The sequence below is a fragment of the Cetorhinus maximus genome, chromosome 3, assembly GCF_964194155.1.
Source record: "Cetorhinus maximus chromosome 3, sCetMax3.hap1.1, whole genome shotgun sequence".
In the NCBI taxonomy this organism is placed as follows: domain Eukaryota; kingdom Metazoa; phylum Chordata; class Chondrichthyes; order Lamniformes; family Cetorhinidae; genus Cetorhinus; species Cetorhinus maximus.
The window spans coordinates 53467703-53491574 of record NC_135881.1 but is presented as its reverse complement, the minus strand read 5'-3'; the positions used below and the strand labels follow the sequence as shown (position 1 = coordinate 53491574).

Sequence of the window (23872 nt, the reverse complement as noted above, 5' to 3'; positions counted from 1 at the left end):
TACTGACATTTCGCCATTTCCCATAACAGTTACCTCTTATGTTCAGTAGCAGCTAGATTGACACTATCCAAACTAATTTCAACTGGGACTCTTAACGTCCAGCAGAGACAGGATATCTTCATCCTATTAATCTCTACTGAATTTGAATTTCAGGTCCTACAGCTGAAAGAATAGTGTTTTAATATGCCTCAGAACCCAGGTCCTAGGAAGGCTCTTCATTTAGATGGTGAGGGTTGGCAAATCATTAAATTAGTTGCAGAATGCGACCCTTTACCATTATCCTAGCTGACAAATCTCCAAACTGTCCATGTAAAAATCTACTGGAGGCAAAATATCAAAATGTATTCAACTCCAATTACATTCTGATATTCAAATGCTATTCTGAGTCAAGACTCAGGAACAACTGATCAACCTGTAGTGCAGTGGATTAATGTCTTTCATTCCTCATTTATTTATTCATATATAAAAATAAAGATTAATTTAATGAACATTGATTTAAAATAAAACTTAAATTGAGATGTTTTTATATTACAATTAGGAGCTTAATTTTTAAAATAAATCAATAATGTTCATACTATAACTCTTCTCCTAATACTAGAATGTCTGTTTACTAGATTTCCACAAGTAAGCAGGCATTTCATGGAATTAGAAATCATATTAATCCCTGCATTTTTGGGGTAATTTTACGACTTTTCAAAATAACTACAAATAAATTCAGTTTACCAAGCTGAAACCAGCGGTTTAAAAGAAAGCTATTCTCCTTATCGTCAGGTAAAATTAAACATGCGTTATTTCATTACTAGCACTAATACCAAGGGTATATCTACAACTAAGAGTAGATTTACAACCTTCTGGATCTAACTTTCTGCACCAATAGTCCAGTCCACTCTCCAGCCCCAAAGAGTGGAAAAACCCCTGTCCTGCGCCATCTCCAAAGCCCCAAGCCCATGTCTAGATGGCTGCTTAAAGTCCAAGTTTTATGCCACAGAGAGCAGGCTCTCTGTGCCCCACTCCAGCGCACCATCATTTGAAGAAAAATTAGAACACTACTCCAGCTACAGGTCATGAAACATCAACTACCATGCATTTTACCCAGACAGTAAGTCACAGCAACTCCATTACATGCAGTTGGATCTCAAACTGACATTAAACCATGAGAAAGAACACAATGCTGTGCATGCATTATATTAGGTTGTTCATGATGAGGGGTTCTCTTTTAGAACCAGATCAGTGTGAAGTCTGACTATACCGCAAGCCAGAAAGCTAGTAATGCCTCTAATTAATACTAATTAATGCTGAGACAACTATGTGTACTGGGAAAGCACCACTTTCCTGATGCACAATACAAAGTGAGTAAAGGATAACAGCGCATAGACACCATACTTTATGATTTGCCTTTCTGTACTGTAAAATGGGTATATTACAGTCTACAAAGGATCATTCTAAATGAAAGCACAGCAGGCATTTTGGCAATGAAAATATTGGGCCCTATATTAACATGGAGGTGAACTATTTTAGAGGAGGCAAGGAGGGGTCAGAAACATGGATTGAAGGGGAGGTAGTGGCAGATTGTGGCTTGCAACAGGTGGGAGGGGGTGGTCAAATTGTGGAGGCGAAGGAGGATGCACAATTACTTAGCTGCTGGATTCAGCATTTTCCTCGTCTCCCTTTAGCTACCAGCTTTTGAGAGATCTGGGAAACCATGCCAGCCAGGGTTAAATTTTAGGGGGAAATTAAATCTGAGGCACACAGCCTCATTATAATATTTAAGTAACCAACCCTCTTCCTGGGAGCAGCTGATTGGCTCTCTCTTGTTCTGTCTTTGTTAAGACTGAAAGCGAGTGGATTCAAAACAAAAATAAAAATACCTGGAAAAACTTAGCAGGTCTGGCAGCATCTGCGGAGAGGAACACAGTTAACGTTTCGAGTCCGTATGACTCTTCAACAGAACTAAGGAAAAATAGAAAAGAGGTGAAATATAAGCTGGTTTAAGGGGGCGGTGGGACAGGTAGAGCTGGATAGAGGGCCAGTGATAGGTGGAGATTGCCAAAAGATATGATAGACAAAAGGACAGAGAGGTGTTGAAGGTGGTGATATTATCTAAGGAATGTGCTAATTAAGGGTAGAAAGCAGGACAAGCAAGGTACAGATAGCCCTAGTGGGGGTGGGGTGAGGTGAAGGGAAGGGATCGAAATAGGCTAAAAGGTAGAGATAAAACAATGGATGGAAATACATTTAAATATGGAATTGGTGGGAAAAGAAAAATCTATATAAATTATTGGAAAAAAAAGGGGGGATCGGAAAGGGGGTGGGGATGGAGGAGAGAGTTCATGATCTAAAATTGTTGAGCTCAATATTCAGTCCGGAAGACTGTAAAGTGCCTAGTTGGAAGATGAGGTGCTGTTCCTCCAGTTTGCAATGAGCTTCACTGGAACAATGCAGCAGGCCAAGGACAGACATGTGGGCATGAGAGCAGGGTGGAGTGTTGAAATGGCAAGCGACAGGGAGGTCTGAGTCATGCTTGCGGACAGACCGAAGGTGTTCTGCAAAGCGGTCAACCAGTCTGCGTTTGGTCTCTCCAATGTAGAGGAAACCGCATTGGGAGCAACGAATGCAGTAGACTAAATTGAGGGAAGTGCAAGTGAAATGCTGCTTCACTTGAAAGGAGTGTTTGGGCCCTTGGACGGTGAGGAGAGGGGAAGTAAAGGAGCAGGTGTTGCACTTTCTGCGGTTGCATGGGAAGGTGCCGTGGGAGGGGGTTGAGGTGTAGGGTTAATGGAGGAATGGACCAGGGTGTCCCGGAGGGAACGATCCCTACGGAATGCCGCCAGCGGGGTGAAGGGAAGAAGTGTTTGGTGGTGGCATCATGCTGGAGTTGGCGGAAATGGCGGAGGATGATCCTTTGAATGCGGAGGCTGGTGGGGTGATAAGTGAGGACAAGGGGGACCCTATCATGGTTCTGGGAGGGAGAGAAAGGTGTGAGGGCGGATGCGCGGGAGATGGGCAGGACACGGTTGAGGGCCCTGTCAACCACCGTGGGTGGAAAACCACGGTTAAGGAAGAAGGAAGACATGTCAAAGGAACTGTTTTTGAAAGTGGCATCATCAGAACAGATGAGATGGAGGCGAAGGAACTGAGAGAATGGGATGGAGTCCTTACAGGAAGCAGGGTGTGAGGAGCTGTAGTTGAGGTAGCTGTGGGTGTCGGTAGGCTTGTAATGAATATTGGTGGACAGTCTATCACCAGAAATTGAGACAGAGAGGTCAAGGAAGGGAAGTGTTAGAGATGGACCATGTGAAAATGATGGAGGGGTGGAAATTGGAAGCAAAATTAGTAAATTTTTCTAGGTCCAGATGAGAGCATGAAGCAGCACCGAAGCAAATCATCGATGTACCGGAGAAAGAGCTGTGGGACGGGGCCGGAGTAGGACTGGAACAAGGAATGTTCCACATACCCCATAAAGAGACAGGCATAACTGGGGCTCATGCGGGTACCCATTGCCACACCTTTTATTTGGAGGAAGTGAGAGGAGTTTAAGGAGAAATTGTTCAGTGTGAGAAAAAGTTCAGCCAGACGGAGGAGAGTAATGGTGGATGGGGATTGTTCGGGCCTCTGTTTGAGGAAGAAGCGGAGAGCCATCAGACCATCCCGGTGGGGGATGGAGGTGTAGAGGGATTGGATGTCCAGTGGATTCAAGGTGGGTTGAGTTTGTGATTTTAAGATTTTAACATCTCACTTGTTTTGGGGTGCTAAAATTACAGAATTTCAAAAAATGTGTGTAACTACTGTGCATCAAGTGACATTTAGCCAACTTATTTCTTCAAATTATAACCAAAAGGGAATTGGGAGTAATTTTAAGCAAATTGGCTCAGCAAGTAAGTGATTGCTCATTTTGCAGCATCTTATTTTACTTTCCATGAAAGTTAATAAAAAGTCAAATCAGGCAGAATGCAAAACAAGCGGCAAATCCCATCAGTTTCATGACAGATGGGTTAGACTAAAACTATACTACAGATAGAGTACCTCAAATCTGGCAACCTTTGGACTGATTCCATGCCGGATTTTGGAACTTGCCCGTCTTTGGAAAAGAAATTTGGGACGCCTTAATTCAAAGTGGACACCTTAATTCAGTGAATAGGGGATGCAGGAAAACCAAATGATGTCATTGCAAAGCAATGGCCATGTCTCTGCTGATATTAATTCACTTCTCACACACTGGATTTAATAACACTTTCATGTCACTCCCATTTCCCTACATCTGCACACTCTCTTTAAAATGAGAAAAGATCAATCAAACTGAAATGTTAAAAATACCCTGTGGCTGTAACTGAAAACTATTCATACAATATTGTACAGTGCTCTTTAATAACTCTCTTTGAACTGTCTTGGGCTAGCTGTAAGAAGCCAACCAGTGCCTTTGGAACTTAAAGACTTTTGGGAATCAAGTTCAATATTTGAATTTAAGCCTGTGCAGCTTCTATTTGGGTGGTCTTAATGGCATCAAAACTCAATACAGGGAGCCTGTAGTGTAGTAAGAATAGTCATAAGTCTTAATCCCAAGTGCAATCTAGCTAAATATTCGATTTCGTCAAATTCTACAAGAGTCATTTATTCTTCCTGGGTGAGTTCAACTGTCTTGGCAACATCTGCATTGGGGTCGGGTGGGGTCAAGATTCATGGGAGCATGCGAAACATCAGATGCGTGAAACCGATCAGTACTCAGCAACTCCCCAAACATTTTTGGGCTGGGTTGGTTGGGGTTAGATGTGCTGGCATGCGGAAAAAAATTGCCTGGTTTTTGGACATCACCGGTTTTCAGGTAGCCAGATTTGAGGTATTCTAACTGTAATGCAATTCCTTTTAATAACAGGTCATTGTGCTTCTCATGCAATAATGTGCAGTGTCAGTACTGAAATTATTATTTATGTACCTCCTTCTTCAGATAACTCCATTGTATGTTCACTGTAGCTGGAAATGCTGGGGTTAAGCTCAGTCATCTCTGACCTTTCATCTCCAACACTTATACTACCCACACCTGTGGACTGAGACTGTTTACTATAACGTTTTGCCTTTTCTACAGCAAAAAGAGGAAAGCATACAAAGGAAAATTGATGCCAAATGACAGAGAAAATAAAAACTATTCACAAAAAGCTATCCAAAACTTCACCAATTTTGATTATAGAAACTGAATTTCACTTAAGTGTTATTCAAGTACACCTGTGTCCAAAGTAGAGGGGATTGTAACTTAGTGGGGTCCAGGGTGGTAGAGCTGATTTGGGATGGAAGCAAGATCTGATAGGTAAGTGGAAAGACACTTATTTGCTGGATCCAACATTCCTCACCTCCCTTCAGCTTCTGTGTTACTTGAGGCTAGGAAACCTAACTGGCCAGAACTAAAATAGAGAATAAATCTGAGGCACTAAGTCTTGTTATTAATATTTGAATAACCAAACAGTTTCCTTAGGAGCAAAATAATTTATCTCCCCTCATCCTGCCGGTATTAAAACCAAAAGGGGCATGGGCAGGTGAGGTTAAGGTTTAAGGTTTTTAACTTTTTAACATCCCAACCATCCAAACCCACTTATTTATGGGAGGTTGAAATTCCTCCCAGTATGTCTGTGTATACAACATCTTTCAAACAAATTAGGCACATATCCTTTATTTTCAGATGATGCGTGTACCAGCATTATATTGTAAACTGACTGTCAAAATCATTCATCAGATTTGATACATTTGCTAAAAGTAATCTACCCAGAATTACTGTTTGAGAACATATGCAAATTAATTTTGCAGAACAAGACTTGCCTCACATGTTAACCTTTATCAAGCTCAACACATAACTTGAGAGAATAATAGTTTCTTTCCCTTTGATTTAATAAGCTAGCCATAAACCAGAACACCTTCTATGAGTTGGATAAATCGCTAAGTGAAGAAGTTGAACCTGCTAAATAAGTTAATTAGCCTAATGTACCAGTAAGCTTGAAAAACAGTGTTCCATATTAACTGAACTAAACTGACAAATGAGAATGGCACGATGCAATTATCATGACTAATTATTATTTATATTTTATAGTTTCTGTGTAGGGGGCCAGTTAGTTCAGTTGGCTAGGCGGCTATCGTGTGGATCAAATCGCCAACAGCACAGGGTTCGTTCTCATTCCACCTGAGGTAGGCTCGGGCCTGCCTTTTCACCCTACCCACTGTGAAAAATCACGGCACTTGGCTGTGGTTTGACCAATAATTGTCAAGGACCTGCCTTTTGGGCAGAAACTCAAGAAAAGTTCTTGTGTTAGTAATGAAAATTTGACCTTTATTTTTTCAAACACTATTATTATTGTTCGACCATAATATTCTATTGAATCTCATGCAATGTGAAAGGGAATGATTTCCCTTCATCTCTGAGTCAGTCATTTCATATCAAAAATTTCAATAACTGACTAATTGGCTTATGATATGTAAATATTCCATTGACTTCTGCTTTATATTTAATATGCTTCACTCACTATAGTTCGGCTTATAATAAAGGCTAAAAAATCATTGGTGCTATGTCGACACAATTATTCTTTACAACTGTTTAAGACGCTTTGCACCAAATTCACCTGAATCAGCAACATTGCATTTCCATTACATATAGGCAAATAGACGAAAAAGTAAAACTTAAAAGCAGACGGGAGCTATACCGGAGAGCAAGTGCAGACTCCTGGATTGGATGTTGTCTTCAAGAGGATCAAAGTCAAAGATGGAGCCAGGATCAGTGCGCCATACTTTAAATTCTTTTAGTAGAAAAGGAAAGGATATGAGAGATGCTAATAGCTTAGACAGGAAAGCCTGAGCCTCATGCAGTTTTTATAAATAGGTGTTTAAATAGGCAATGCACAATTAACAATTTATTTTGTCAACAAAGTCCCATCCCACACCCCACCCCCTCTGCCCTTTCCTCAGGACACTGTTTTCTTACAGTTTAGCAGATGTCACACAGCCTCCAGTATTTTACCATAAGAGGCACTATTCATTTGCCATCTTTCTCAGTTAATGTTGACAGGCTTTCTGATCATATTGAAAATCATAACCAAAGCTGATCCCATTTTCACTCAGTATTCAAACACACTTGCTGGCAGCGATCAGGGGCAGATGTAACCATTGCCCATTTTCCCCTCCCTAACCCAAGGCACTGAAGGCCAATTGTAGTGTACCTGGCACCTTGTTGAAATCAGTTAGCACAATTCAGAGATTTCGACTAGGGCCTTCTTGATCCGTATGATTCATTTACTCACTTGATAAACTCACTTGGCCATTGATAGAGGTACTTGCAGGTGTACCATTCTTTTAAACCAAAACAGTTATATAATTTGTAAAGTACAAGAAGTATGAAGCTTTCAATTGCATGTACACTTAAATAATGTTATTTAAACTGTATTTTGAAATCACATTTGATGTTCGTTGTTGATTTACCAATTCAGTAATTTCAAAAATTTCAATTATTTATAAAATGATTCTTTTTTTTATTTTCCATTTGTCAATCACTTTGTTGAAGCTATAAATCATGTGAACTTTCCCTGAGTCAATATGGTCTGTTTAAAATCAATAAGATGGAAACAAAATTGTGCAGAAAAGCTGAAACAGAGGCTGACAATTCAACGTTACTATTCATATTGGAACTCAGGGCTCTGTGGAGTGCAACTCCAAAACTGAAATATTTAAATTATTTTAATCTATGTCTCCTATATTTGCATGATGCCTTCTCCATATTTGGTTGTAGTCTCTCAGAGAACAGGCACACAATGCAGCCAGTTCAGGATCATTCTCACCTGTACATTTTTTTCAAATATTACAAAAAAAGTGACACAAATGCCTTTGAGTTAATTTCATCAGTGGACAATATCCAGTTTGGCTACATTTTAAAACCACAAACATGAGGTCGGGACATGATTTCCCCCAAATCAATGGGAAAATATATTTTTGTAAAATCCACTGAGGAGTAAAGGTTGATAACAGAGCAAAAAGTTCATTTTTATTTATTTAAAGGGTGATTTAACATAACATGCCATTTGACGTGCTTTGCGAGAGTCATGAGAGGCTTTTTAACAGCGTTGGATCAGGGAGAAACTTCTCAGATGGAGACAGAAATGAGACCAATTTCTATGCAGGGTGGAATTTTCCAAGCTGGCTGACGTCGGGCATGAGCAGACAATATGGCCTGTCGGTTTTACGATGGCAGGAAACCAGTTCGCGATAATCCACTCGGCCCGCCACGTCTCCCGCCATCGGACGTCATTGTAAAACATCAACATATCAGAATCAGGCCAGCATGCCGGAATTGTTCCTCCTCACCACCCGCACCCTACCCTCCCCCCAATGAATCATCTGTCGCCGACGTGTTTCACAACAGCACATAAAAGGCGTGCACTTGGCGGCCTGCACTTTAAGGGGAACTCGGAGGTGAGTACACAGTAATATTGTGCAGTGCTCGCCAGGGTCGCCTGTTGGACTTCAAGCTTCAGGGGTATCGAGGGGTCAGGGTTAAGGGCAGTCCTGCCGTTAAATATAGTGCACAAGCATTCGGGGTGGGGGGGGTAGGGTGGGCGAGGGAAATGAACACGCATTCAGGAAACCTGTATAAAAAGTGACCTCTCCTCTGCAACCGAGACAGTCAGGCGCAGCCACATTGATATGATTGGGGTCGGGCTCCTAGCTTATCTACCCGCTCAAGCAACGCAGAGACATCAAAGTGCCACCAAGTGCTCCAGACTGCAAATTCATGAGCTTTTTAGTGGACTGCAGAGCAGTTGAATGATTACACACATTGTACAATCTCCTCGCTAAAGCTGGCCATGGAGTAGTCACTGCTGGAGGCGCTCACAGCCCCCTGCAATGTCAGCATCCCGGTTTGAACCAGTCTCCCCCATGGTTCAAGCTAACAGGGCAGCCATGCAGCGCACTAATCTCTGGCCATCCAAGTGGTGGCCAGCACTCTCTGGGAAGCGTTAAGGGGCTGTCACACTTAACCAGGACAGGTTCTTAGTACACCCAGACTAACCACGTGTCTCTCTCTTTCATCCTGCAGGAGGACCATGGAGCCCGGTGAACTAGCCTGATGCCCTACAGAGCACGAAGGCGATGGAGGAGAGAGCAACTGAGGCTCTTGGCTGCGCAGAGACAGGAGCAGCAACCTCAGGAAGAAGGGGCAGCTGGGGCTCCCGCACAAGCCACCCAAGAACCATCGCAGTGAGCCATCGCAGGCCGGCACCTAGCAACTCCCAGGGTCAATAGATGCCGCCTTTCATTCCTGCAGATGACTGTGAACCAGTGTCGCCAAAGACTGCGCATGTCTAGGGAACTGGTCGGTCACATCTGCCAGCTGCTGCAGGATTTGGCGCTATGAAGACTTGGAGGGCATCCACTGCCAGTGGCTGTGAAAGTGACTGCAATGCTCAATTTCTAAGCCAGTGGCTCCTTTCAGGGCTCCACAGGTGACTTCTGTGGGGCCTCACGAGCCTCCACCCACAAATGCATCTATGAGGTCACAAGGACACCTAACTTTGTGCATTTCGCCTGGGACCAACACAGCCAGGATGCAAGAGCAATGAGATTCTCCCAGATCTCGGATTTCCCACAGGTGCAGGGTGCGATCGACTGCACTCACGTAGTGCTGAGATCTCCATTGCAACACACAGTGGACTACATCAACTGCAAGAGGTTCCATTCACTGAGTGTGCAGCTGGTATACGACCACCAGAAACGCATCCTGCAGGTTTACACACCATTTCCAGGGAGTGTGCACAACGCTTATATCCTCAGTTGATCACAGATCCTTGGAGTCTTCCAGGGTCCACAGAAGCTGCAGGGATGACTCCTCAGGGACAAGGGTTACCCGCAGAGGCCATAGCTGATGACACCTGTGCGATAGCCTCAGACTGCAGCAAAGCGACGGTATAATGAGGCTCATGCTGCAGCTCGCAACTTGGAGCAGATCATCAGGATGCTGAAGATGAGGTTCTGGTGCCTGGACCGGTCTGGTAGAGCCCTGCAATACAGTCTGCAGAGGGTGTCATGCATCATGCACCCTTTACAAACTGGTGCCCCACCGGGGAGACAAGCTGGCTGAGGAGGAGATGGAGGAGCTGCACGCCTCCTCTGATGAAGAGGACGGCGGTGGGGATGAAGGTGAGGAGTTCCTCGGAGGTGATGATGGTGGGGATGAGGCTCTTGCACTGGCCAGACGAGGCAGGCGTGCTTGGGAGGCCCTCATAGCTGTTAGATTTGTGGAGGATGATGGCAACATGCAGTGAGGACACTCCATAACTTTTCACATAGCCTTTGAGGATGTCTGACTCCTGTCTGGCCGAGGACAGGTTGCTTGCACTCTGTGATCAGGGTCATACCATAGAGACGTAGCCATGAAACTTTAGAAGCATCCGATCCTTTGTCCACCTTCAGCACCTGAGCCCCTCAGGAGCCGCAGCACAGCATTAGTGGTCACAGATGCTGAAGAGATGGAGGCCAGCCCCTCCTTAAAGGCGTTGAGAGCACACAGACAGAATGAGGGAACTCTGTGACGCCTGCCACTACATTCTGGCAGCAATGACAAGCACTGTCGAGGAGCAGGCATCAGTAATGTTTCCAGGGAGTGTGAGGCTGGACCATCACTTTGGTCTGAAGGCTGCACAGAGCACAGGGAAGAGGCTCTGGACTTAGACACCTGCCTTTATCTTGTGCAGAAAGGTTTCACATCTGAGTGGCATGAACACTGCTCATGAGAACAAGGAGCCATAGGCAGGGAGACATGCTTGGGAGTTTATTGACAATAGTGAACAGTGTGTACAAGTGATTAACACCCGTGCCCAGGTTGTGCAAATAATTCTCCTTAACTTTCCTAACCCTGCTGCTATGTCTTGGTGCTCCCCGAACACCCACAACGGAGGTGGAGGCAGCCTGCTGACTGTGACACCCTGTCTGTGATGACTTTGGCAAATGTCCTTTGGAGGGCCGAGACCTGGAGGGCCCCGGCCTGCTTTCAGGGTCCTGCTGTGTGGCAGTGGCACCCTCCTCGGCCTGTGCAGCTAGAGCGGCTGAGGTCACAGGAGAGTGGATTCAGATGGTCTGGGCACTCTTGGAGTCACCTGGATGGTTGGCCCCGGGGTGTGCACCTGTTAATCCTCTTCCCTATGGGTGCCGGAGGGCCCCTGGCTGACTCCTTGAAAGGAAGGGGTAGCTGGAGTGAGATCGAGCTGCTCAGCATCCTTCTCGCATACACACTGTTGGAGGCCAACTATGGCATCAGCAATGGAGTTGAGCCCGTGCAGCAGTGCAAGAGTGAAGTCCTGGACCAAGGTCTCCATGGCGGCCGCCATCCTACCAGTGTCGTTGGCATGCCGGCACTATCACCACAGACTGAAGATGGACTGACTCCTCCATAGTGCCTTGCAATATGCGGAGTGTAGCAGACATCCTTTCCTGATGTTCCCAAGCCTGCATTTGCAGCTCCAGCAACTGTGACATGACTGACTCCAGAGGCTTGTCATCTGACTCGGACTCAGCACATTTCTGGCCTCCAGCAGTCCTCTGAGTGCCAGAAACCTGGGAAGTCCCTGTCTCCACCTGCTGTGGGTCAGAAAGTGCGATGTCCTCACCAGATTGTGATCCCAGGGCTACTCTAAAGCTAGGTCCAACCGAGGTGTGTCTCTCTGCGCTGGAGGAGGGTGTGGGTGAGCTCTGCGATGGGACTTCAGGGAGGGTGCCTCCAGATTACTCTTCAGAGGTTTCTTTGGGGCTTGATTGGAGGCCCTGGGTCATGGAGTCTGTTGGCTGTTTGGCAGAAGTGCCTGCGAAAGCAAGGAGAGATGAGAGGAGAGCATGATGCATGGCAGTGACTTGTGAAACAAGACACATCACTCACAGCATGGTTGTCTGATAGATGTTGCCCTGCTGGACCTTCACTTGGTAGAGCAGCGCCGACCTCAGCATCAGCACAGGAACGGTCCAGATCCTCGCCAGACACCTGGATGGCAGTTTTTTCAGTCAGTGAGGACTTTGGTTTCAGGCATTCCACCACTGGTCAGCGACCTCTCCCTCTTGTTGTCGGCCAGCTTGTCCTGCATGAATAGAGAGAGAGAGGGAGCATAAGCAGGATGCCTGCCAGGCCAGATGATAAGTATGCCTGGCCTGTGTGGATGGTGAGTAGTCCCATGAATGGGATGAGGACAATGAAGATGTGTGTACGAGAGTGAATGGTAATGTCCCTTGAACCAGCAGTGAGTGAGATCCCTGTGGATGTGTGATAGGTTTGAGAGTGAGAGAGTTCAGAGTGATGAGAAGAGTGACTTACCCTGGCGGAACAGAAGAGATCATTCATCCTCTTGTGGCACTGGGTGGCTGTCCTCTTTTGAAGGGTACTGGCACTGACCACTGCTGCCACTACCTCCCAAGCTGGGTTAGTGCTGTTGCTGCCCATCTTGTGGCCAGGGCAGGCTAGAGGACATCCTGGCGGGCCTCCATGACATCCAAAAAGGCGCTCGAGGGATGCGTCGCTGAACCTGGAGGCTGCAGTCTTCTTCAGTTTCAAGGCCGTGTCTTTCGTGGTGGTCTGGAAACACTGAGATGTGCGCTTGCAGCTGGACTTTAAATGTGGCACCTGGCATGATGCACTGGCGGGATGATGGCATGGTGGGCGAATGAGAGCCCACTCGCCATGGAAACGGCATGTTTCCCGGGAATGCATAAATAATGTGGCGGGTTGGGGCGATACGACATGAAAACCCGCCATCGTGGACAGTGGGTAAAAACATCGTTTTATCCGCCCACTGCCGCACTTAGTGAGAATCTGGGATGATTCTGCCCCTAGTTTCAATGCTAGCAGTAATGGTAGAAGTGGATAAACAAGTGGTGCACCAGTGGTACCAGTAACTCATCTGTCATCAGGCCACTGAGTTTAGTCCAAACTGCACCGATGGCATTCAGATGTGTTGAACTGCCATCATGTAGCTATTAACCAAATATTGAATCACTTCTAGCTTCCATCAACAGGGATATTTCAGTTGTATACAAGTAATATTCCCTCTTACCTATGCTGTCCAATATGGGCTCCATTTTTTGATCACCAATTGAGTTCAGTAGTCTAAATGATGATAATGTTTACACCTAGCTGAAACTACTATAAGAGGGAATGGATTCAACTGCGCTAAGTAAGATGAAGGGCACATAGAAAAAAATCTTCCCTTTCCAAAATTGGTTAAACATGGTCACCATTTTGACCAGTACAATTCTGCATCAGCCTATTGGTATAGATACAATTCCACAATCTTACAGAGTTGAAGCAGTTGCTGCCAGAACTAACCATTTGGCCTCACAAAGATAGAAGAACCAGAAAAAATGTTGTGGTACATTGTGCAAAATACAATGCAGAGGAAATTGTTCTAAGATTAATATTAGGAAGACCAAGGCCATTGTCTTCAGCTCTCTTACAAACTCTGTTCCCTAGCTAGCAACTTCATCCCCTTCCCTGGCAACTGTATGGAGCTGAACCAGACCGTTCGGAACCTTGGTGCCATATTTGACTCTAAGAAGAGCTTTGAACCACATATTGCACCATCTCCAAGACCATGTATCTGTGCTCCGTAACACTCATTGGCTCCCAGTTTTGCAACACTGATTTTAAAATCCTCATCTTCAAATCACTCCATGGTCTTTCCCCTTGCCTCTGTAATCTCCTCCAACCACACAAGCGTCTAAGAAATCTGAACTCTCCAATTCTGGCCTCTTGAACATCTTGATTTCAAGCACTACACCATTGGTGGCTGTGCCTTCAGCTGCCAAGGTCCTTCCAAAACCATCTCTGCCACTCTACCTCCTTTAAGACATTCCTTAAAACATCTCTCTTTGACCAAACTTTTGTTCATCTGCCCTAGTATCTTCTTATGTGGTTCAGTATCAAATTTTGCTTTATAATGCGTTTATTAAGTGCTTTGAAGCATTTTATTTTATTAAAGGTGCTATATAAACACGAGTCATTGTTCTTATTGTAGTAGAGATTCTAACAGTAATAAAGAGTATGGGCAAGCTTACATTTTTTTCACATCTGTAAAATCTTGTTTTATCAAGGATTAACATCGAGGATTATTATCTATATGGATTTTAGGAAAGCATTTGACAAGTAGTACATATAAGGCGGGTTAACAAAAAAGGGGTTCATGGAATAGGAGGGTCAGTGTCAGTCCAGATAAAAAAAAATTGATAAATGGTTGTTTCTCAGACTGGAGGATGGTTGACAGTGGTGTTCCCCAATGGTAGTGCTGGGGGCACTTGTTGCTTTTCTTGATATATACAAATAATTTGGACATTGGAATATAGATGATAATTTCATAATTTGCCGATGATACCGAACTTAGAGGTGTGGCAAACAGTGAGGATGATGCCAACTGACTGCAACTAGACAGAGGTAGACAGACAGTTTTTTTTTATTCATTCATAGGATGTGGGCGTCGCTGGCTAGGCCAGAATTTCTTGCCCATCCCTAATTGCCCTTGAGAAGGTGATGGTGAGCTGCTTTCTTGAACCGCTGCAGTCCATGTGATGTAGGTACAACCACAGTGCTGTTAGGGAGGGAGGGAGGCCGCTGGAATTTAATAGAGATGTGAGGTAATGCATTTTGGCAGAAGGGATTGGGAGAGACAATACAGACTTAATGGCACAATTCTAAAGAGTGTGCAGGAACAGAGGAACCTGGGGGTTCAAGAACAAAGGTTTTTGAAGGTGGCAGGACATACTGAGGGAATAATTAGTGAAATATATGGGATCTTAGTCTCCATAAACTGAGATATTGGGTCAGATTTTGCAGACCTGTTTCGAGACCACACAGAGTCAGAAATTAGAGAATAAAAATGGCGAAGGCACAAGTCCCGTTTCCATTTCCGTCTCCGGCTATTTTCAGCAGAGCAGGAAAAGGGGTGGGTCAGGAACCCCACACGCTGCTGTTTAGAAGCTGCTGGCACCATTCTGGAAGTGGGCATTTCACAGCGTCTGCAATTTTCAGTGCGGTGGCTGCATTTTGGGAGCCTTCCTAAATCTGTGGAGGAATGAACCATGGATTGGAGACGAGAAGAGTATAAAAATGTGAGTAAAAATGGTGCTGCCTCCTTTATAGTTCATCATGAAAAGCTGTAGCCTGAGTTATATCTGTGTTTACTAAATTGATGATAGTGTTGTGATTAGAAAAGGAAAGTGGCCATTAAATATTGAGCAGCAGAATTTTACGTGTGGCGAGCAGGTGGCATGGGCGGAAGCAGGAGCAATTTCCACTCCTGCCCAGTTGAGCCAGCTGGAATTTGAAAGTCATCAATCTCCCACAGGAGAAGAGGGCCCACAATACCTAGAGATGTTGATGACAGGTGGGGGAGTGCTGAACTTGGCAGTACTCACCGAGGAGGAGTGGGAGTAGGCTATACTGACAAGTCAACAGGCGCCAGGCCAGTTGGCAAAGGAGAGGCTGGAGTCACTTCTGGGGGTGATGCATTTCATAGGGGTCCTCTCTTGACAAGGGTGGCAAGGGAGTCTGGCAGGGAGGGGGAATGGGATGGGTGTATGTGCTGTAGTGGGTGAAGATTGCCTGACCTGCGACATGCATCAGAAGTTGCATTTGAGTTTGGCACAACATTGAGCTCTTCTTCCATTGCCTTTGCCTCTGTGCTCAGCTCCCTGGCCAGGAGTCCTCCCCCTGACCAGCAGATCCTTTCACCCAACTCCAGTATTCTCCCTCCACTTGGATCCCTCCCTCTGGCCTCCTACCCACTCTTAAACTTTTCGTTGAGAACTGTCGGCGTGACATCGGTGTTCCGCTACCAATGCGTATAAGAACATTTTTAGTTTGGAAATTGTCATTTTTAAACATAGGATAAATGAAAGAATGCCTAACATGAAGGGGTTATCAGAAGGCCTGGAGTTGCAGATCAAAGGGAGGGGCCATGTTATGTTCGTGAAGCCATGATGTGAGGTGTTCGAAATTAAACAATGGGAGCCTCATTAACTACACTTGATCTTAGCCAAAAGGCAGAGAAGCGGGGAGACAATGGTGTAGTGGTATTGTCACTGGTATTCCAGAGACCCAGGGTAATGCTCTGGGGACCTGGGTTCAAATCCCACCATGGCAGATGGTGAAATTTGAATTCAATAAAAATCTGGAATTGAAAGTCTGATGATGATCATGAAACCATTGTCGATTGTTGTAAAAACCCATCAACCCATCTGGTTCACTAATGTCCTTTAGGGAAGGAAATCTGCCATCCTTACCTGGTCTGGCCTACATGTGACTCCTGATATGTTGACTCTTTAAAAAAAAAAATGCCTTCTGAACAAGGACAATTAGGGATGGGCACTAAATGCTGGCCTAGCCAGTGATGCCCATGAACGAATAAATAAAAAATATATATTTCTTGAGGAGCGGGTTTGTATTATTCATATAATATCAGAGAATGTTTGAAGGTAATTGGTAAACAAGGGTAGGTTTTAAAATATTCATATACTTTTCAGGATAAGGATAAGCAATTTCTATGTGAAGACATTGGAATGTTGCCATGGAAATGGGTTGAGAGGGGAAGGTTCTTTTATTTACCATATCTCTGCTGTATTAGCAGTCTGTGGGTCAGTTTGTGTTCCGCAGCAGTCTGGAGAAGCAGCAGAGGTCTGTCAGAAGCCAGGGGTGGTTCTGATTTGGAGTCACTATGTGGGAATGTGAGTGAGGCCCATGCTCAGGCTGGGGAAATCCAAAATTTGTGTTGAAGTAGGGCTGGAGGGTTTGCCTAGCTGGTTGCTAGTGGAAGAATCCCCAAGAAACCCCTCACCTCAGGATATAACTGAGAAACTAAGGAGAATCAGAGTGAATTTCTGAGAGCTGTGACACACATTGGTTTGGTCCCTGGGAAATTAAATGGACATTCAAGAAACTGAAGAAATTAAAGTAGAACAGGGAGAGTTCTGTTGGAAATTTTGGTTTAATGTATAAGTCCTTACAAGGTTAGTGGTAATCTAATTGTGCTGGTTCTGTTTCTTTGGTCAGTAAAAGTTTTTCCCTTTAAAACATGAAATCTTGTTGCGTGGTCTTTTCAGTTAATAACTGGGAATTCTATTGTCTCCTTCTGAACTTGCTGCACTCTGTTCTCTCAGGTTCTCAAACCCTGACTTTGTTATCAAACCTGCTGACAAGGGCGGTGCTGTTGTCATCTGGTGTACTAACCTCTACCTTGCAGAGGCTGAGCGCCAATTCTGCGACACATTCCTCCTACCTCCCCCAGGTCACGACCCCACCACCGAACATCAAGCCCTTGTTTCCAGGACTGTCCCTGACGTCATCTCCTCTGGAGATCTTCCTTCCATAGCTTCCAACCTGATAGTTCCCCAACCCCAAACAGCTCACTTCTACCTCCTTCCCAAAATCCACATAGGGCTGTCCTGGCAGCCTGTTTCTGCCTCACTGAACTGATTTCTTCCTACCTTGACTCCATTCTCTCTCCCCATGTCCAGTCTCTTCCCATTTACATCTGACTTTTCTGATTTCATTTCAACAATTTCCAGTCTCCTGGCTCAAAGTGCCTCCCTTTCACAATGGACATCAAATTTCTCTACACCTCTACTGGGATACCTGCCTTTATTAGCCAAGGCATAGAATATAAGAGCAGGAGGTTATGCTGGAACTGTATAAAATGCTAGTTAGGCCATAGCTAGAGTATTGCGTGCAGTTCTGGAGTCCGCATTATAGGAAGGATGTGACTGGAGAGAGTGCAGAGGAGATTTACCAGGATGTTGCCTGGGCTGGAGAGTTTTAATTATGAGGAGAGAGATTGGATAGACTGGGGTTATTTTCCCTGGAGCAGAGGAGATTGAGGGGGGACATGATTGTGGTGTATAAAATTATGAGGGGCATAGATAGGATAGACAGGAAAGAACTTTTCCCCTTGGTAGAGGGATCAATAACCAGGGGGCATAGATTTAAGGTAAGGGGCAGGAGGTTTAGAGGGGATGAAGGGAAGAATTTTTTCACCCAGAGGGTGGTGGGAATCTGGAACTCACTGCCTGAAAGGGTGGTAGAGGCAGAAACCCTCATAACATTTAAGAAGTATTTGGATGTGCGATGCCATGGCATACAAGGCTATGGGCCTAGTGCTGGAAAATGGGATTAGAATAGTTAGGTGCTTGTTTGACTGGCGCAGACTCGATGGGCCGAAGGGCCTTTTATTGTGCTGTAGACCTCTATGACTCTATGACCTCCATCCCCCCACCAGGGCGGTCTGAGGGCTCTTCGCTGCTTCCTTGAACAGAGGACCAACCAGCCTCCATTCAGCACCACCCACCACCTCCACCTGGTTGAACTTGTTTCCTCATTGAACAATTCCTCCTTTAACTTGTCTTACTTCTTCCAAATCAAAGGCGTGGCTATGGATACCCGCATGGGTCCTAGCAATACCTGTCTTTTTATGGGGTACGTGGAACATTCATTGTTCCAGTCCTACTCAGGCCCGATCCCCAACTCTTTTTCCCATACATTGATGGCTGTATCGGTGTAGTTTCCTGCTCTCATCCAGAACTGGAAAATGTAATCAACTTTGCATCCAACTTCTATCGTTCCCTCACTTTCACATGGTCCATCTCTGACACGTCCCTTCTCGATCTCCATTTCTGGGTGAGGCTGTCTACTAATATTCATTATAAACCCACTGACTCCCACAGCTATCCCGACTACACTTCCTCACACCCTGCTTCCTGTAAGGATTCCATTCCATTCTCCCGGTTTCTCCGTCCCCATCACATCTGTTCTGATGATGTAACCTTCCACACCAGCGCTTCTGACATGTCTTCCATTTTCCTCAGCTGAGGATTCCCCCCACCCTCACCCAACTGTGGTTGACAGTGTCCTCAACAGTGCCCAACCCGTTTCCTGCACTTCTGCCCTCACCCATTCTCCTCCCTCCCAGAACCACAGTAGGGACCCCCTTGGCCTCGCTCGCCACGCTACCAGCCTTCCTATTCAAAGGGTTATCCTGCGCCATTTCCACTACCAGCATGATGCCACCAGCAAATACATCTTCTCCTCCCCGACTGTCATCATTCCAAAAGAACCGTCCCCTCCATGACACCCTAGTCTACTCCTCCAACACCTCGTCCCCTTCCCGTGCAATCATAGGAGGTGCAGCAAATTTTTATTTCTTCTCTCCTCACCGTCCATGGCACCAAGCACTCCTTCCAGGTGAAACAATGATTTATTTATACTTCTTTTAATTTAGTATACTGCATTTGCTGCTCACAATGCAATCTCCTCTACTGTGGAGAGACCAAAAGCAGAGTGGGTGACCACTTTGTTGAACACTCTGCTTAGTCCTCAAGCGTGATCCCAAGCTTTAGGTTGCTTGTAATTTTAATTCATCACATTACTTGCACACTCACATTTCTGTGCTCAGCCTGCTGCAGTGTTCCTGTGAAGCTCAATTCAAGCTCAAGGAAAAGCACCTCAGCTTCACCAGGCACGTTACAGCTTTCTGAACTCAACATTGAGTTCAACAATTCAAGGGGGATTGAATATAAAAGTAAGGATGTTTTGCTACAGTTGTACAGGACGTTGATGAGACAACATCTAGAGCACTGTGCACTGTTTTGGTCTCCTTATTTAAGAAAGTATATAAATGCATTAGAATACTTTAGAGAAGGTTTACTCGACTGATTCCTGGGATGTGGGGTTATATTATGAGGAAAGGTTGGGCCTGTATCCATCGGAATTTAGAAGAATAGGAGGTGATCCTATTGAAGCAAGTAAGATCCTGAGGTGACATGATAGGGTGGATATCAGAGAGGATGTTTCCTCTTGTGAGAGAAGCTAGATCAAGGGGACATAAGGTTTAAGATGGAGATTAGTAGAAATTGTTTCTCTCAGAGGGTCATGAGTCTTTGGCATTCTGCCCTGGAAAGCGGTGGAGGCAGGGTCGTTGAATATTTTTAAGGCAGAGGTAGATAGATTCTTGACTAACAAGGGAGTCAAAGGTTGTTGAGGGTAGATGGAATATGGACTTGACGCCGCAGTCAGATCAGCCATGATCTTCCTGCTCCTAATTCATATCATCGTATGTATGTAAGGGCTGCAATGCAATGACATCTCCATGATGAAAATCAGAGACCCTTATAACAAATGTGCATGCAGGCAAACCCTCAAAATATCTTATCTGGGTGTTATGCAGGGCTGGGCAGAGGTCATATGATACCTGCTTTCTGGGGAAGGCGTGTGAAACCTCAGTGGAATCACCTTATGATCAGGGCCCCCCTTGTCACCCTTGCACTCAGAATTTGCTGCCATCATATTGTTCCACATCATCACGGTGCTCTTCACAGTACTCTCAGAGTCAATGTTGGACTCTTCATCCATTGATGCCTGGCATTCATCCATGTTCTCATCCTCAATGTCTTCTCCCCTCGATTGCCAGTTTGGGCAGAATTAAGCAAATAACAACAATGACACTCGATCTGCAACATATTACAAGGTGCCTGCAGATTGGTCAAGGCAACAAAATCTCATTTTCTGAGGTCCCATGGCCCTCTCTTTATGGAGGCATGGCTGCCATTGAAATTCTCCTGCAGGAGTGCAAGGATGCCTGATGGGCATCATAAGCCACCTCTTTAATGGACTGCCCTCATCTCCTACCAACGATCCATCCAGTTTCATAGGGGGCGTGAACAGATCTGACACCTGGGAGTGCCCGAGGATATCATGGCAACTCCCAGATACTGTGGACACACTGCAGGATGTACTGGTGGTGATCACATACAATCTGGACTTTGGGAGAGTGACAGCCTTTTCGATTCACAAATGCCCCTGGCTGGTTCATGGGTGCCTTAATGCCACACGAGTGCAGTCAATGACCCTTGTGTTTATGGAAATATCATGATCGCCCCAAAGCCCCTCACTTTAACATCCTGGCTCTGGTTTCAATGGTGAACTTGATGAATGTCTCCAACCTCCTGAACAAAGTGTCCACAACCACCTTGATGCACTTTTGGGCTGAGGATTGAAAGATTCTGCACAGGTGCCCTGCTGATCCTTGAAAGGACTCTGATGCATAGAATTCAGGGTGACCATCACTTTTAGAGCTGGAGGCATTGGGTGGCTACCAATGCAGTTTGAACTGCTCCTCCCAGCAATCATGTTGCAGATGGAAGTCACTGCCTCCCTTGAAAGGCATAATTTTCTGCAGCATTGGTGCTCACTCATTTCCAAGTAGTTTGAGCGCTGCCTGTACACTCAACCAGGGTAAAGTTGTCTCTGTTGGCATATTCGCCCACTTGCTCTCCTTCAATCCCCTCATCATCTCCTTGATGCACATGTTGATGGCAGGCTGGTTGCTGCTTCCCATGGGCAGCAGCCCTCCTCTCCCTCTTTCTCCTTCCCTCCTCCTCAGTGCAGGTGGCAATTCCCATGGCACCCTCAGGGTTGATTGGCAGCAGCCTGCCTTGAGAAGACCTCAGCTTGACTGAAACCTGTGTTATTACTGAGCATCTCAAAGGTGACTACCTCAGTGCCACAGGATTAAAGAACTGCACAAACTCAACAAGAAATTTCCTTGTCAATCTGCTGACTCAGCTGCAGCCTCCTCAATCCTTGTTGCTCTCTTCTGCTGTGGGCTTTATTCTGCCCTGGAACAGTTACCAACACCCTTGTGCACCCATTGTTAAATCACATGGTCTTCTGACTTTTGAGCCCGCCCACCTTCCATAATATTGGAATTTGGGATGGTGACATCGGGAATCTGTCCCAATATCATCATGCCCAATTTTACAGTGCAGCAGGAGGGACTTTTACCCAGTCCCAAACGCAAAATTCTGCCTGTGGTTTCCAGGCTGTTATGTCTGACAACTGGCAAGCTGTTGAGTGAATGGACATCACTGTATAAGTGGAAAAGTCTTCAGTTGCATTAGAATAGATTAACCATTGGATAAAGTGCTATTCTGCATATAAAATATTAAAAGACTAACTCAGTGTGAGGTCCAGAGCTAATTGTTTAAACTCTCCCCTTGAGATCTTTGCAGACCAGCCCAGCCATCTGTTTGGCTGTTTGAAAGTTTTGACAGATATATGAGCATTTGGCATTAATGGATTCTGTACTGCAGAGTTTATTTACACAGTTTGCGGGGAGATGGTGGTGTCATGGTAATGTCACTGGACTAGTAATCCAGAGGCCAAGGCTAATGCCTTGGTGACACATGTTCAAATCCCCCATGGCAGCTGTTGGAATTTAAATTCAATTAATAAATCTGGAATTAAATGCTAGTCTGATGATCAGCATGAAATTGTCAATTGTCGTAAAAACCCATCTGGTTCACTCATGCCTTTAGGGAAGGAAATCTGCTATCCTTACCTAGTCTGGTCTACATGTTACTCCAGACCTACAGCAATGTGGTTGACTCTTAAATGCCCTCTGAAATGCCTCACAAGCCACTCAATTGTATCAAACTGCTACAAAGGTGACAAAAAGGAATGAAACCGATGGCGTACCCGGCATCTGCTGGAAATGGCAATGGCAAACCTAGCTCTGTCGACCCTGCAAGTACTCCTTAACATCTGGGGGCCTATGGAAAATTGGGAGACCTGTCCCACCGACTAGTCGAGCAACAGCATGACATAGTCACACTCATCGAATCATACCTACGATGTCCCACTCACCACCATCACCATTCCTGGGTATGTCCTGATGCACCGGCAGGTCAGACTCACCAGAGGTGGCGCTGCGCAGTGGTATACAGTCGGAAGGGAGTTGCCCTAGGACTCCTCAGCATTGGCTCCAGACCCCATGAACTTTCATGGCATCAAGTCAAACATGGGCAAGGAAACCTGCTGATTACCACGTACTGCCCCCTTAGCTGATGAATCAGTGCTCCTCCATGTTGAACACGAAGTGGAAGAAGCACCAAGGGTGGCAGGGTACAGAATGTACTCGGGGTTTTTTTTATTTATTTACAGAATGTGGGCGTCGCTTGCTAGGCCAGCATTGAAAGCATCAAACTTAAGGAAAAAACATACAACTCCGCAAAGATGAGTGGCAGGACAGATGATTGGACAGAACATAAAGAACAGCAGAGAATGACTAAAAGGTTAATCAGGAGAAAGAAATTAGAGTGTGAGAGGAAGCTAGCTAGAAATGTAAAAATAGATTTCAAGAGTTTCTACAGGTACTTAAAAAGGAAAAAAGTAAAGTGAGGGTTGGCCCTCTAGAGAGTGACAGTGAGGAGTTAATAGTAGATAATAAGGAAATGGCGGAAGAAATGAACAAATATTTTGCTTCTGTGTTCACTATAGAGGATACAATAAACGTTCCAGTAATAGCTGCCAATCAGGATGTGAACAGGACACAGGAACTTGACAAAATTGAAATCACTAGGGAAACAGAACTGAGCAAATTGATGGAGCTACGGGCTGGCAAGTCTCTGGATCCCGATGGACTACATCCTAGGGTCTTAAAAGAGGTGGCTAATGAGGTAGTCGATGCGCTGGTATTAATTTTTCAAAATTCGCTAAATTCTGGAAAGGTTCTATCAGATTGGAAAGTAGCAAATAAACTATAGGCCAGTTAGCTTGACGTCTGTCAAGGGGAAGTTATTAGAATTGATCGTTAAGGAAGTTACATAAGCAGTGTATAAAGGGGAGCCTATAGACGTACTGTACTTGGATTTCCAGAAGGCATTTGATAAGGTGCCAGATCAAAGGTTATTATGGAAAATAAAAGCGCATGCAGTAGGGGGTAACATATTAGCACGGATGAAAAATTGGCTAGCTGGTTGGCAGAAGGCAGAGAGTATGCATAAATGAGTCTTTTTCTGATTAGCAGTATGTGACGAGTGGAGTCCC

General features: G+C 45.2%; 1 protein-coding gene across 7 annotated transcripts in view; it reads right to left on the bottom strand.

The window, feature by feature from the left end:
* Positions 1-23872, bottom strand: part of nebl (nebulette) — a 397411-nt gene that overhangs the window by 33559 nt on the left and 339980 nt on the right. For 2 of the 7 annotated variants that reach the window (XM_078538376.1, XM_078538377.1), the window contains 2 exons: positions 6681-6773; positions 4931-5074 (listed from right to left, as the gene is read on the bottom strand). The exons of 3 other annotated variants lie outside the window; for them this stretch is intronic. In XM_078538376.1, the coding sequence (XP_078394502.1) occupies positions 4931-5074; positions 6681-6773 (237 nt within the window). The remainder of the gene's footprint in view (positions 1-4930; positions 5075-6680; positions 6774-23872) is intronic. 2 more of the 7 variants (XM_078538381.1, XM_078538378.1) reach the window with 1 other exon arrangement.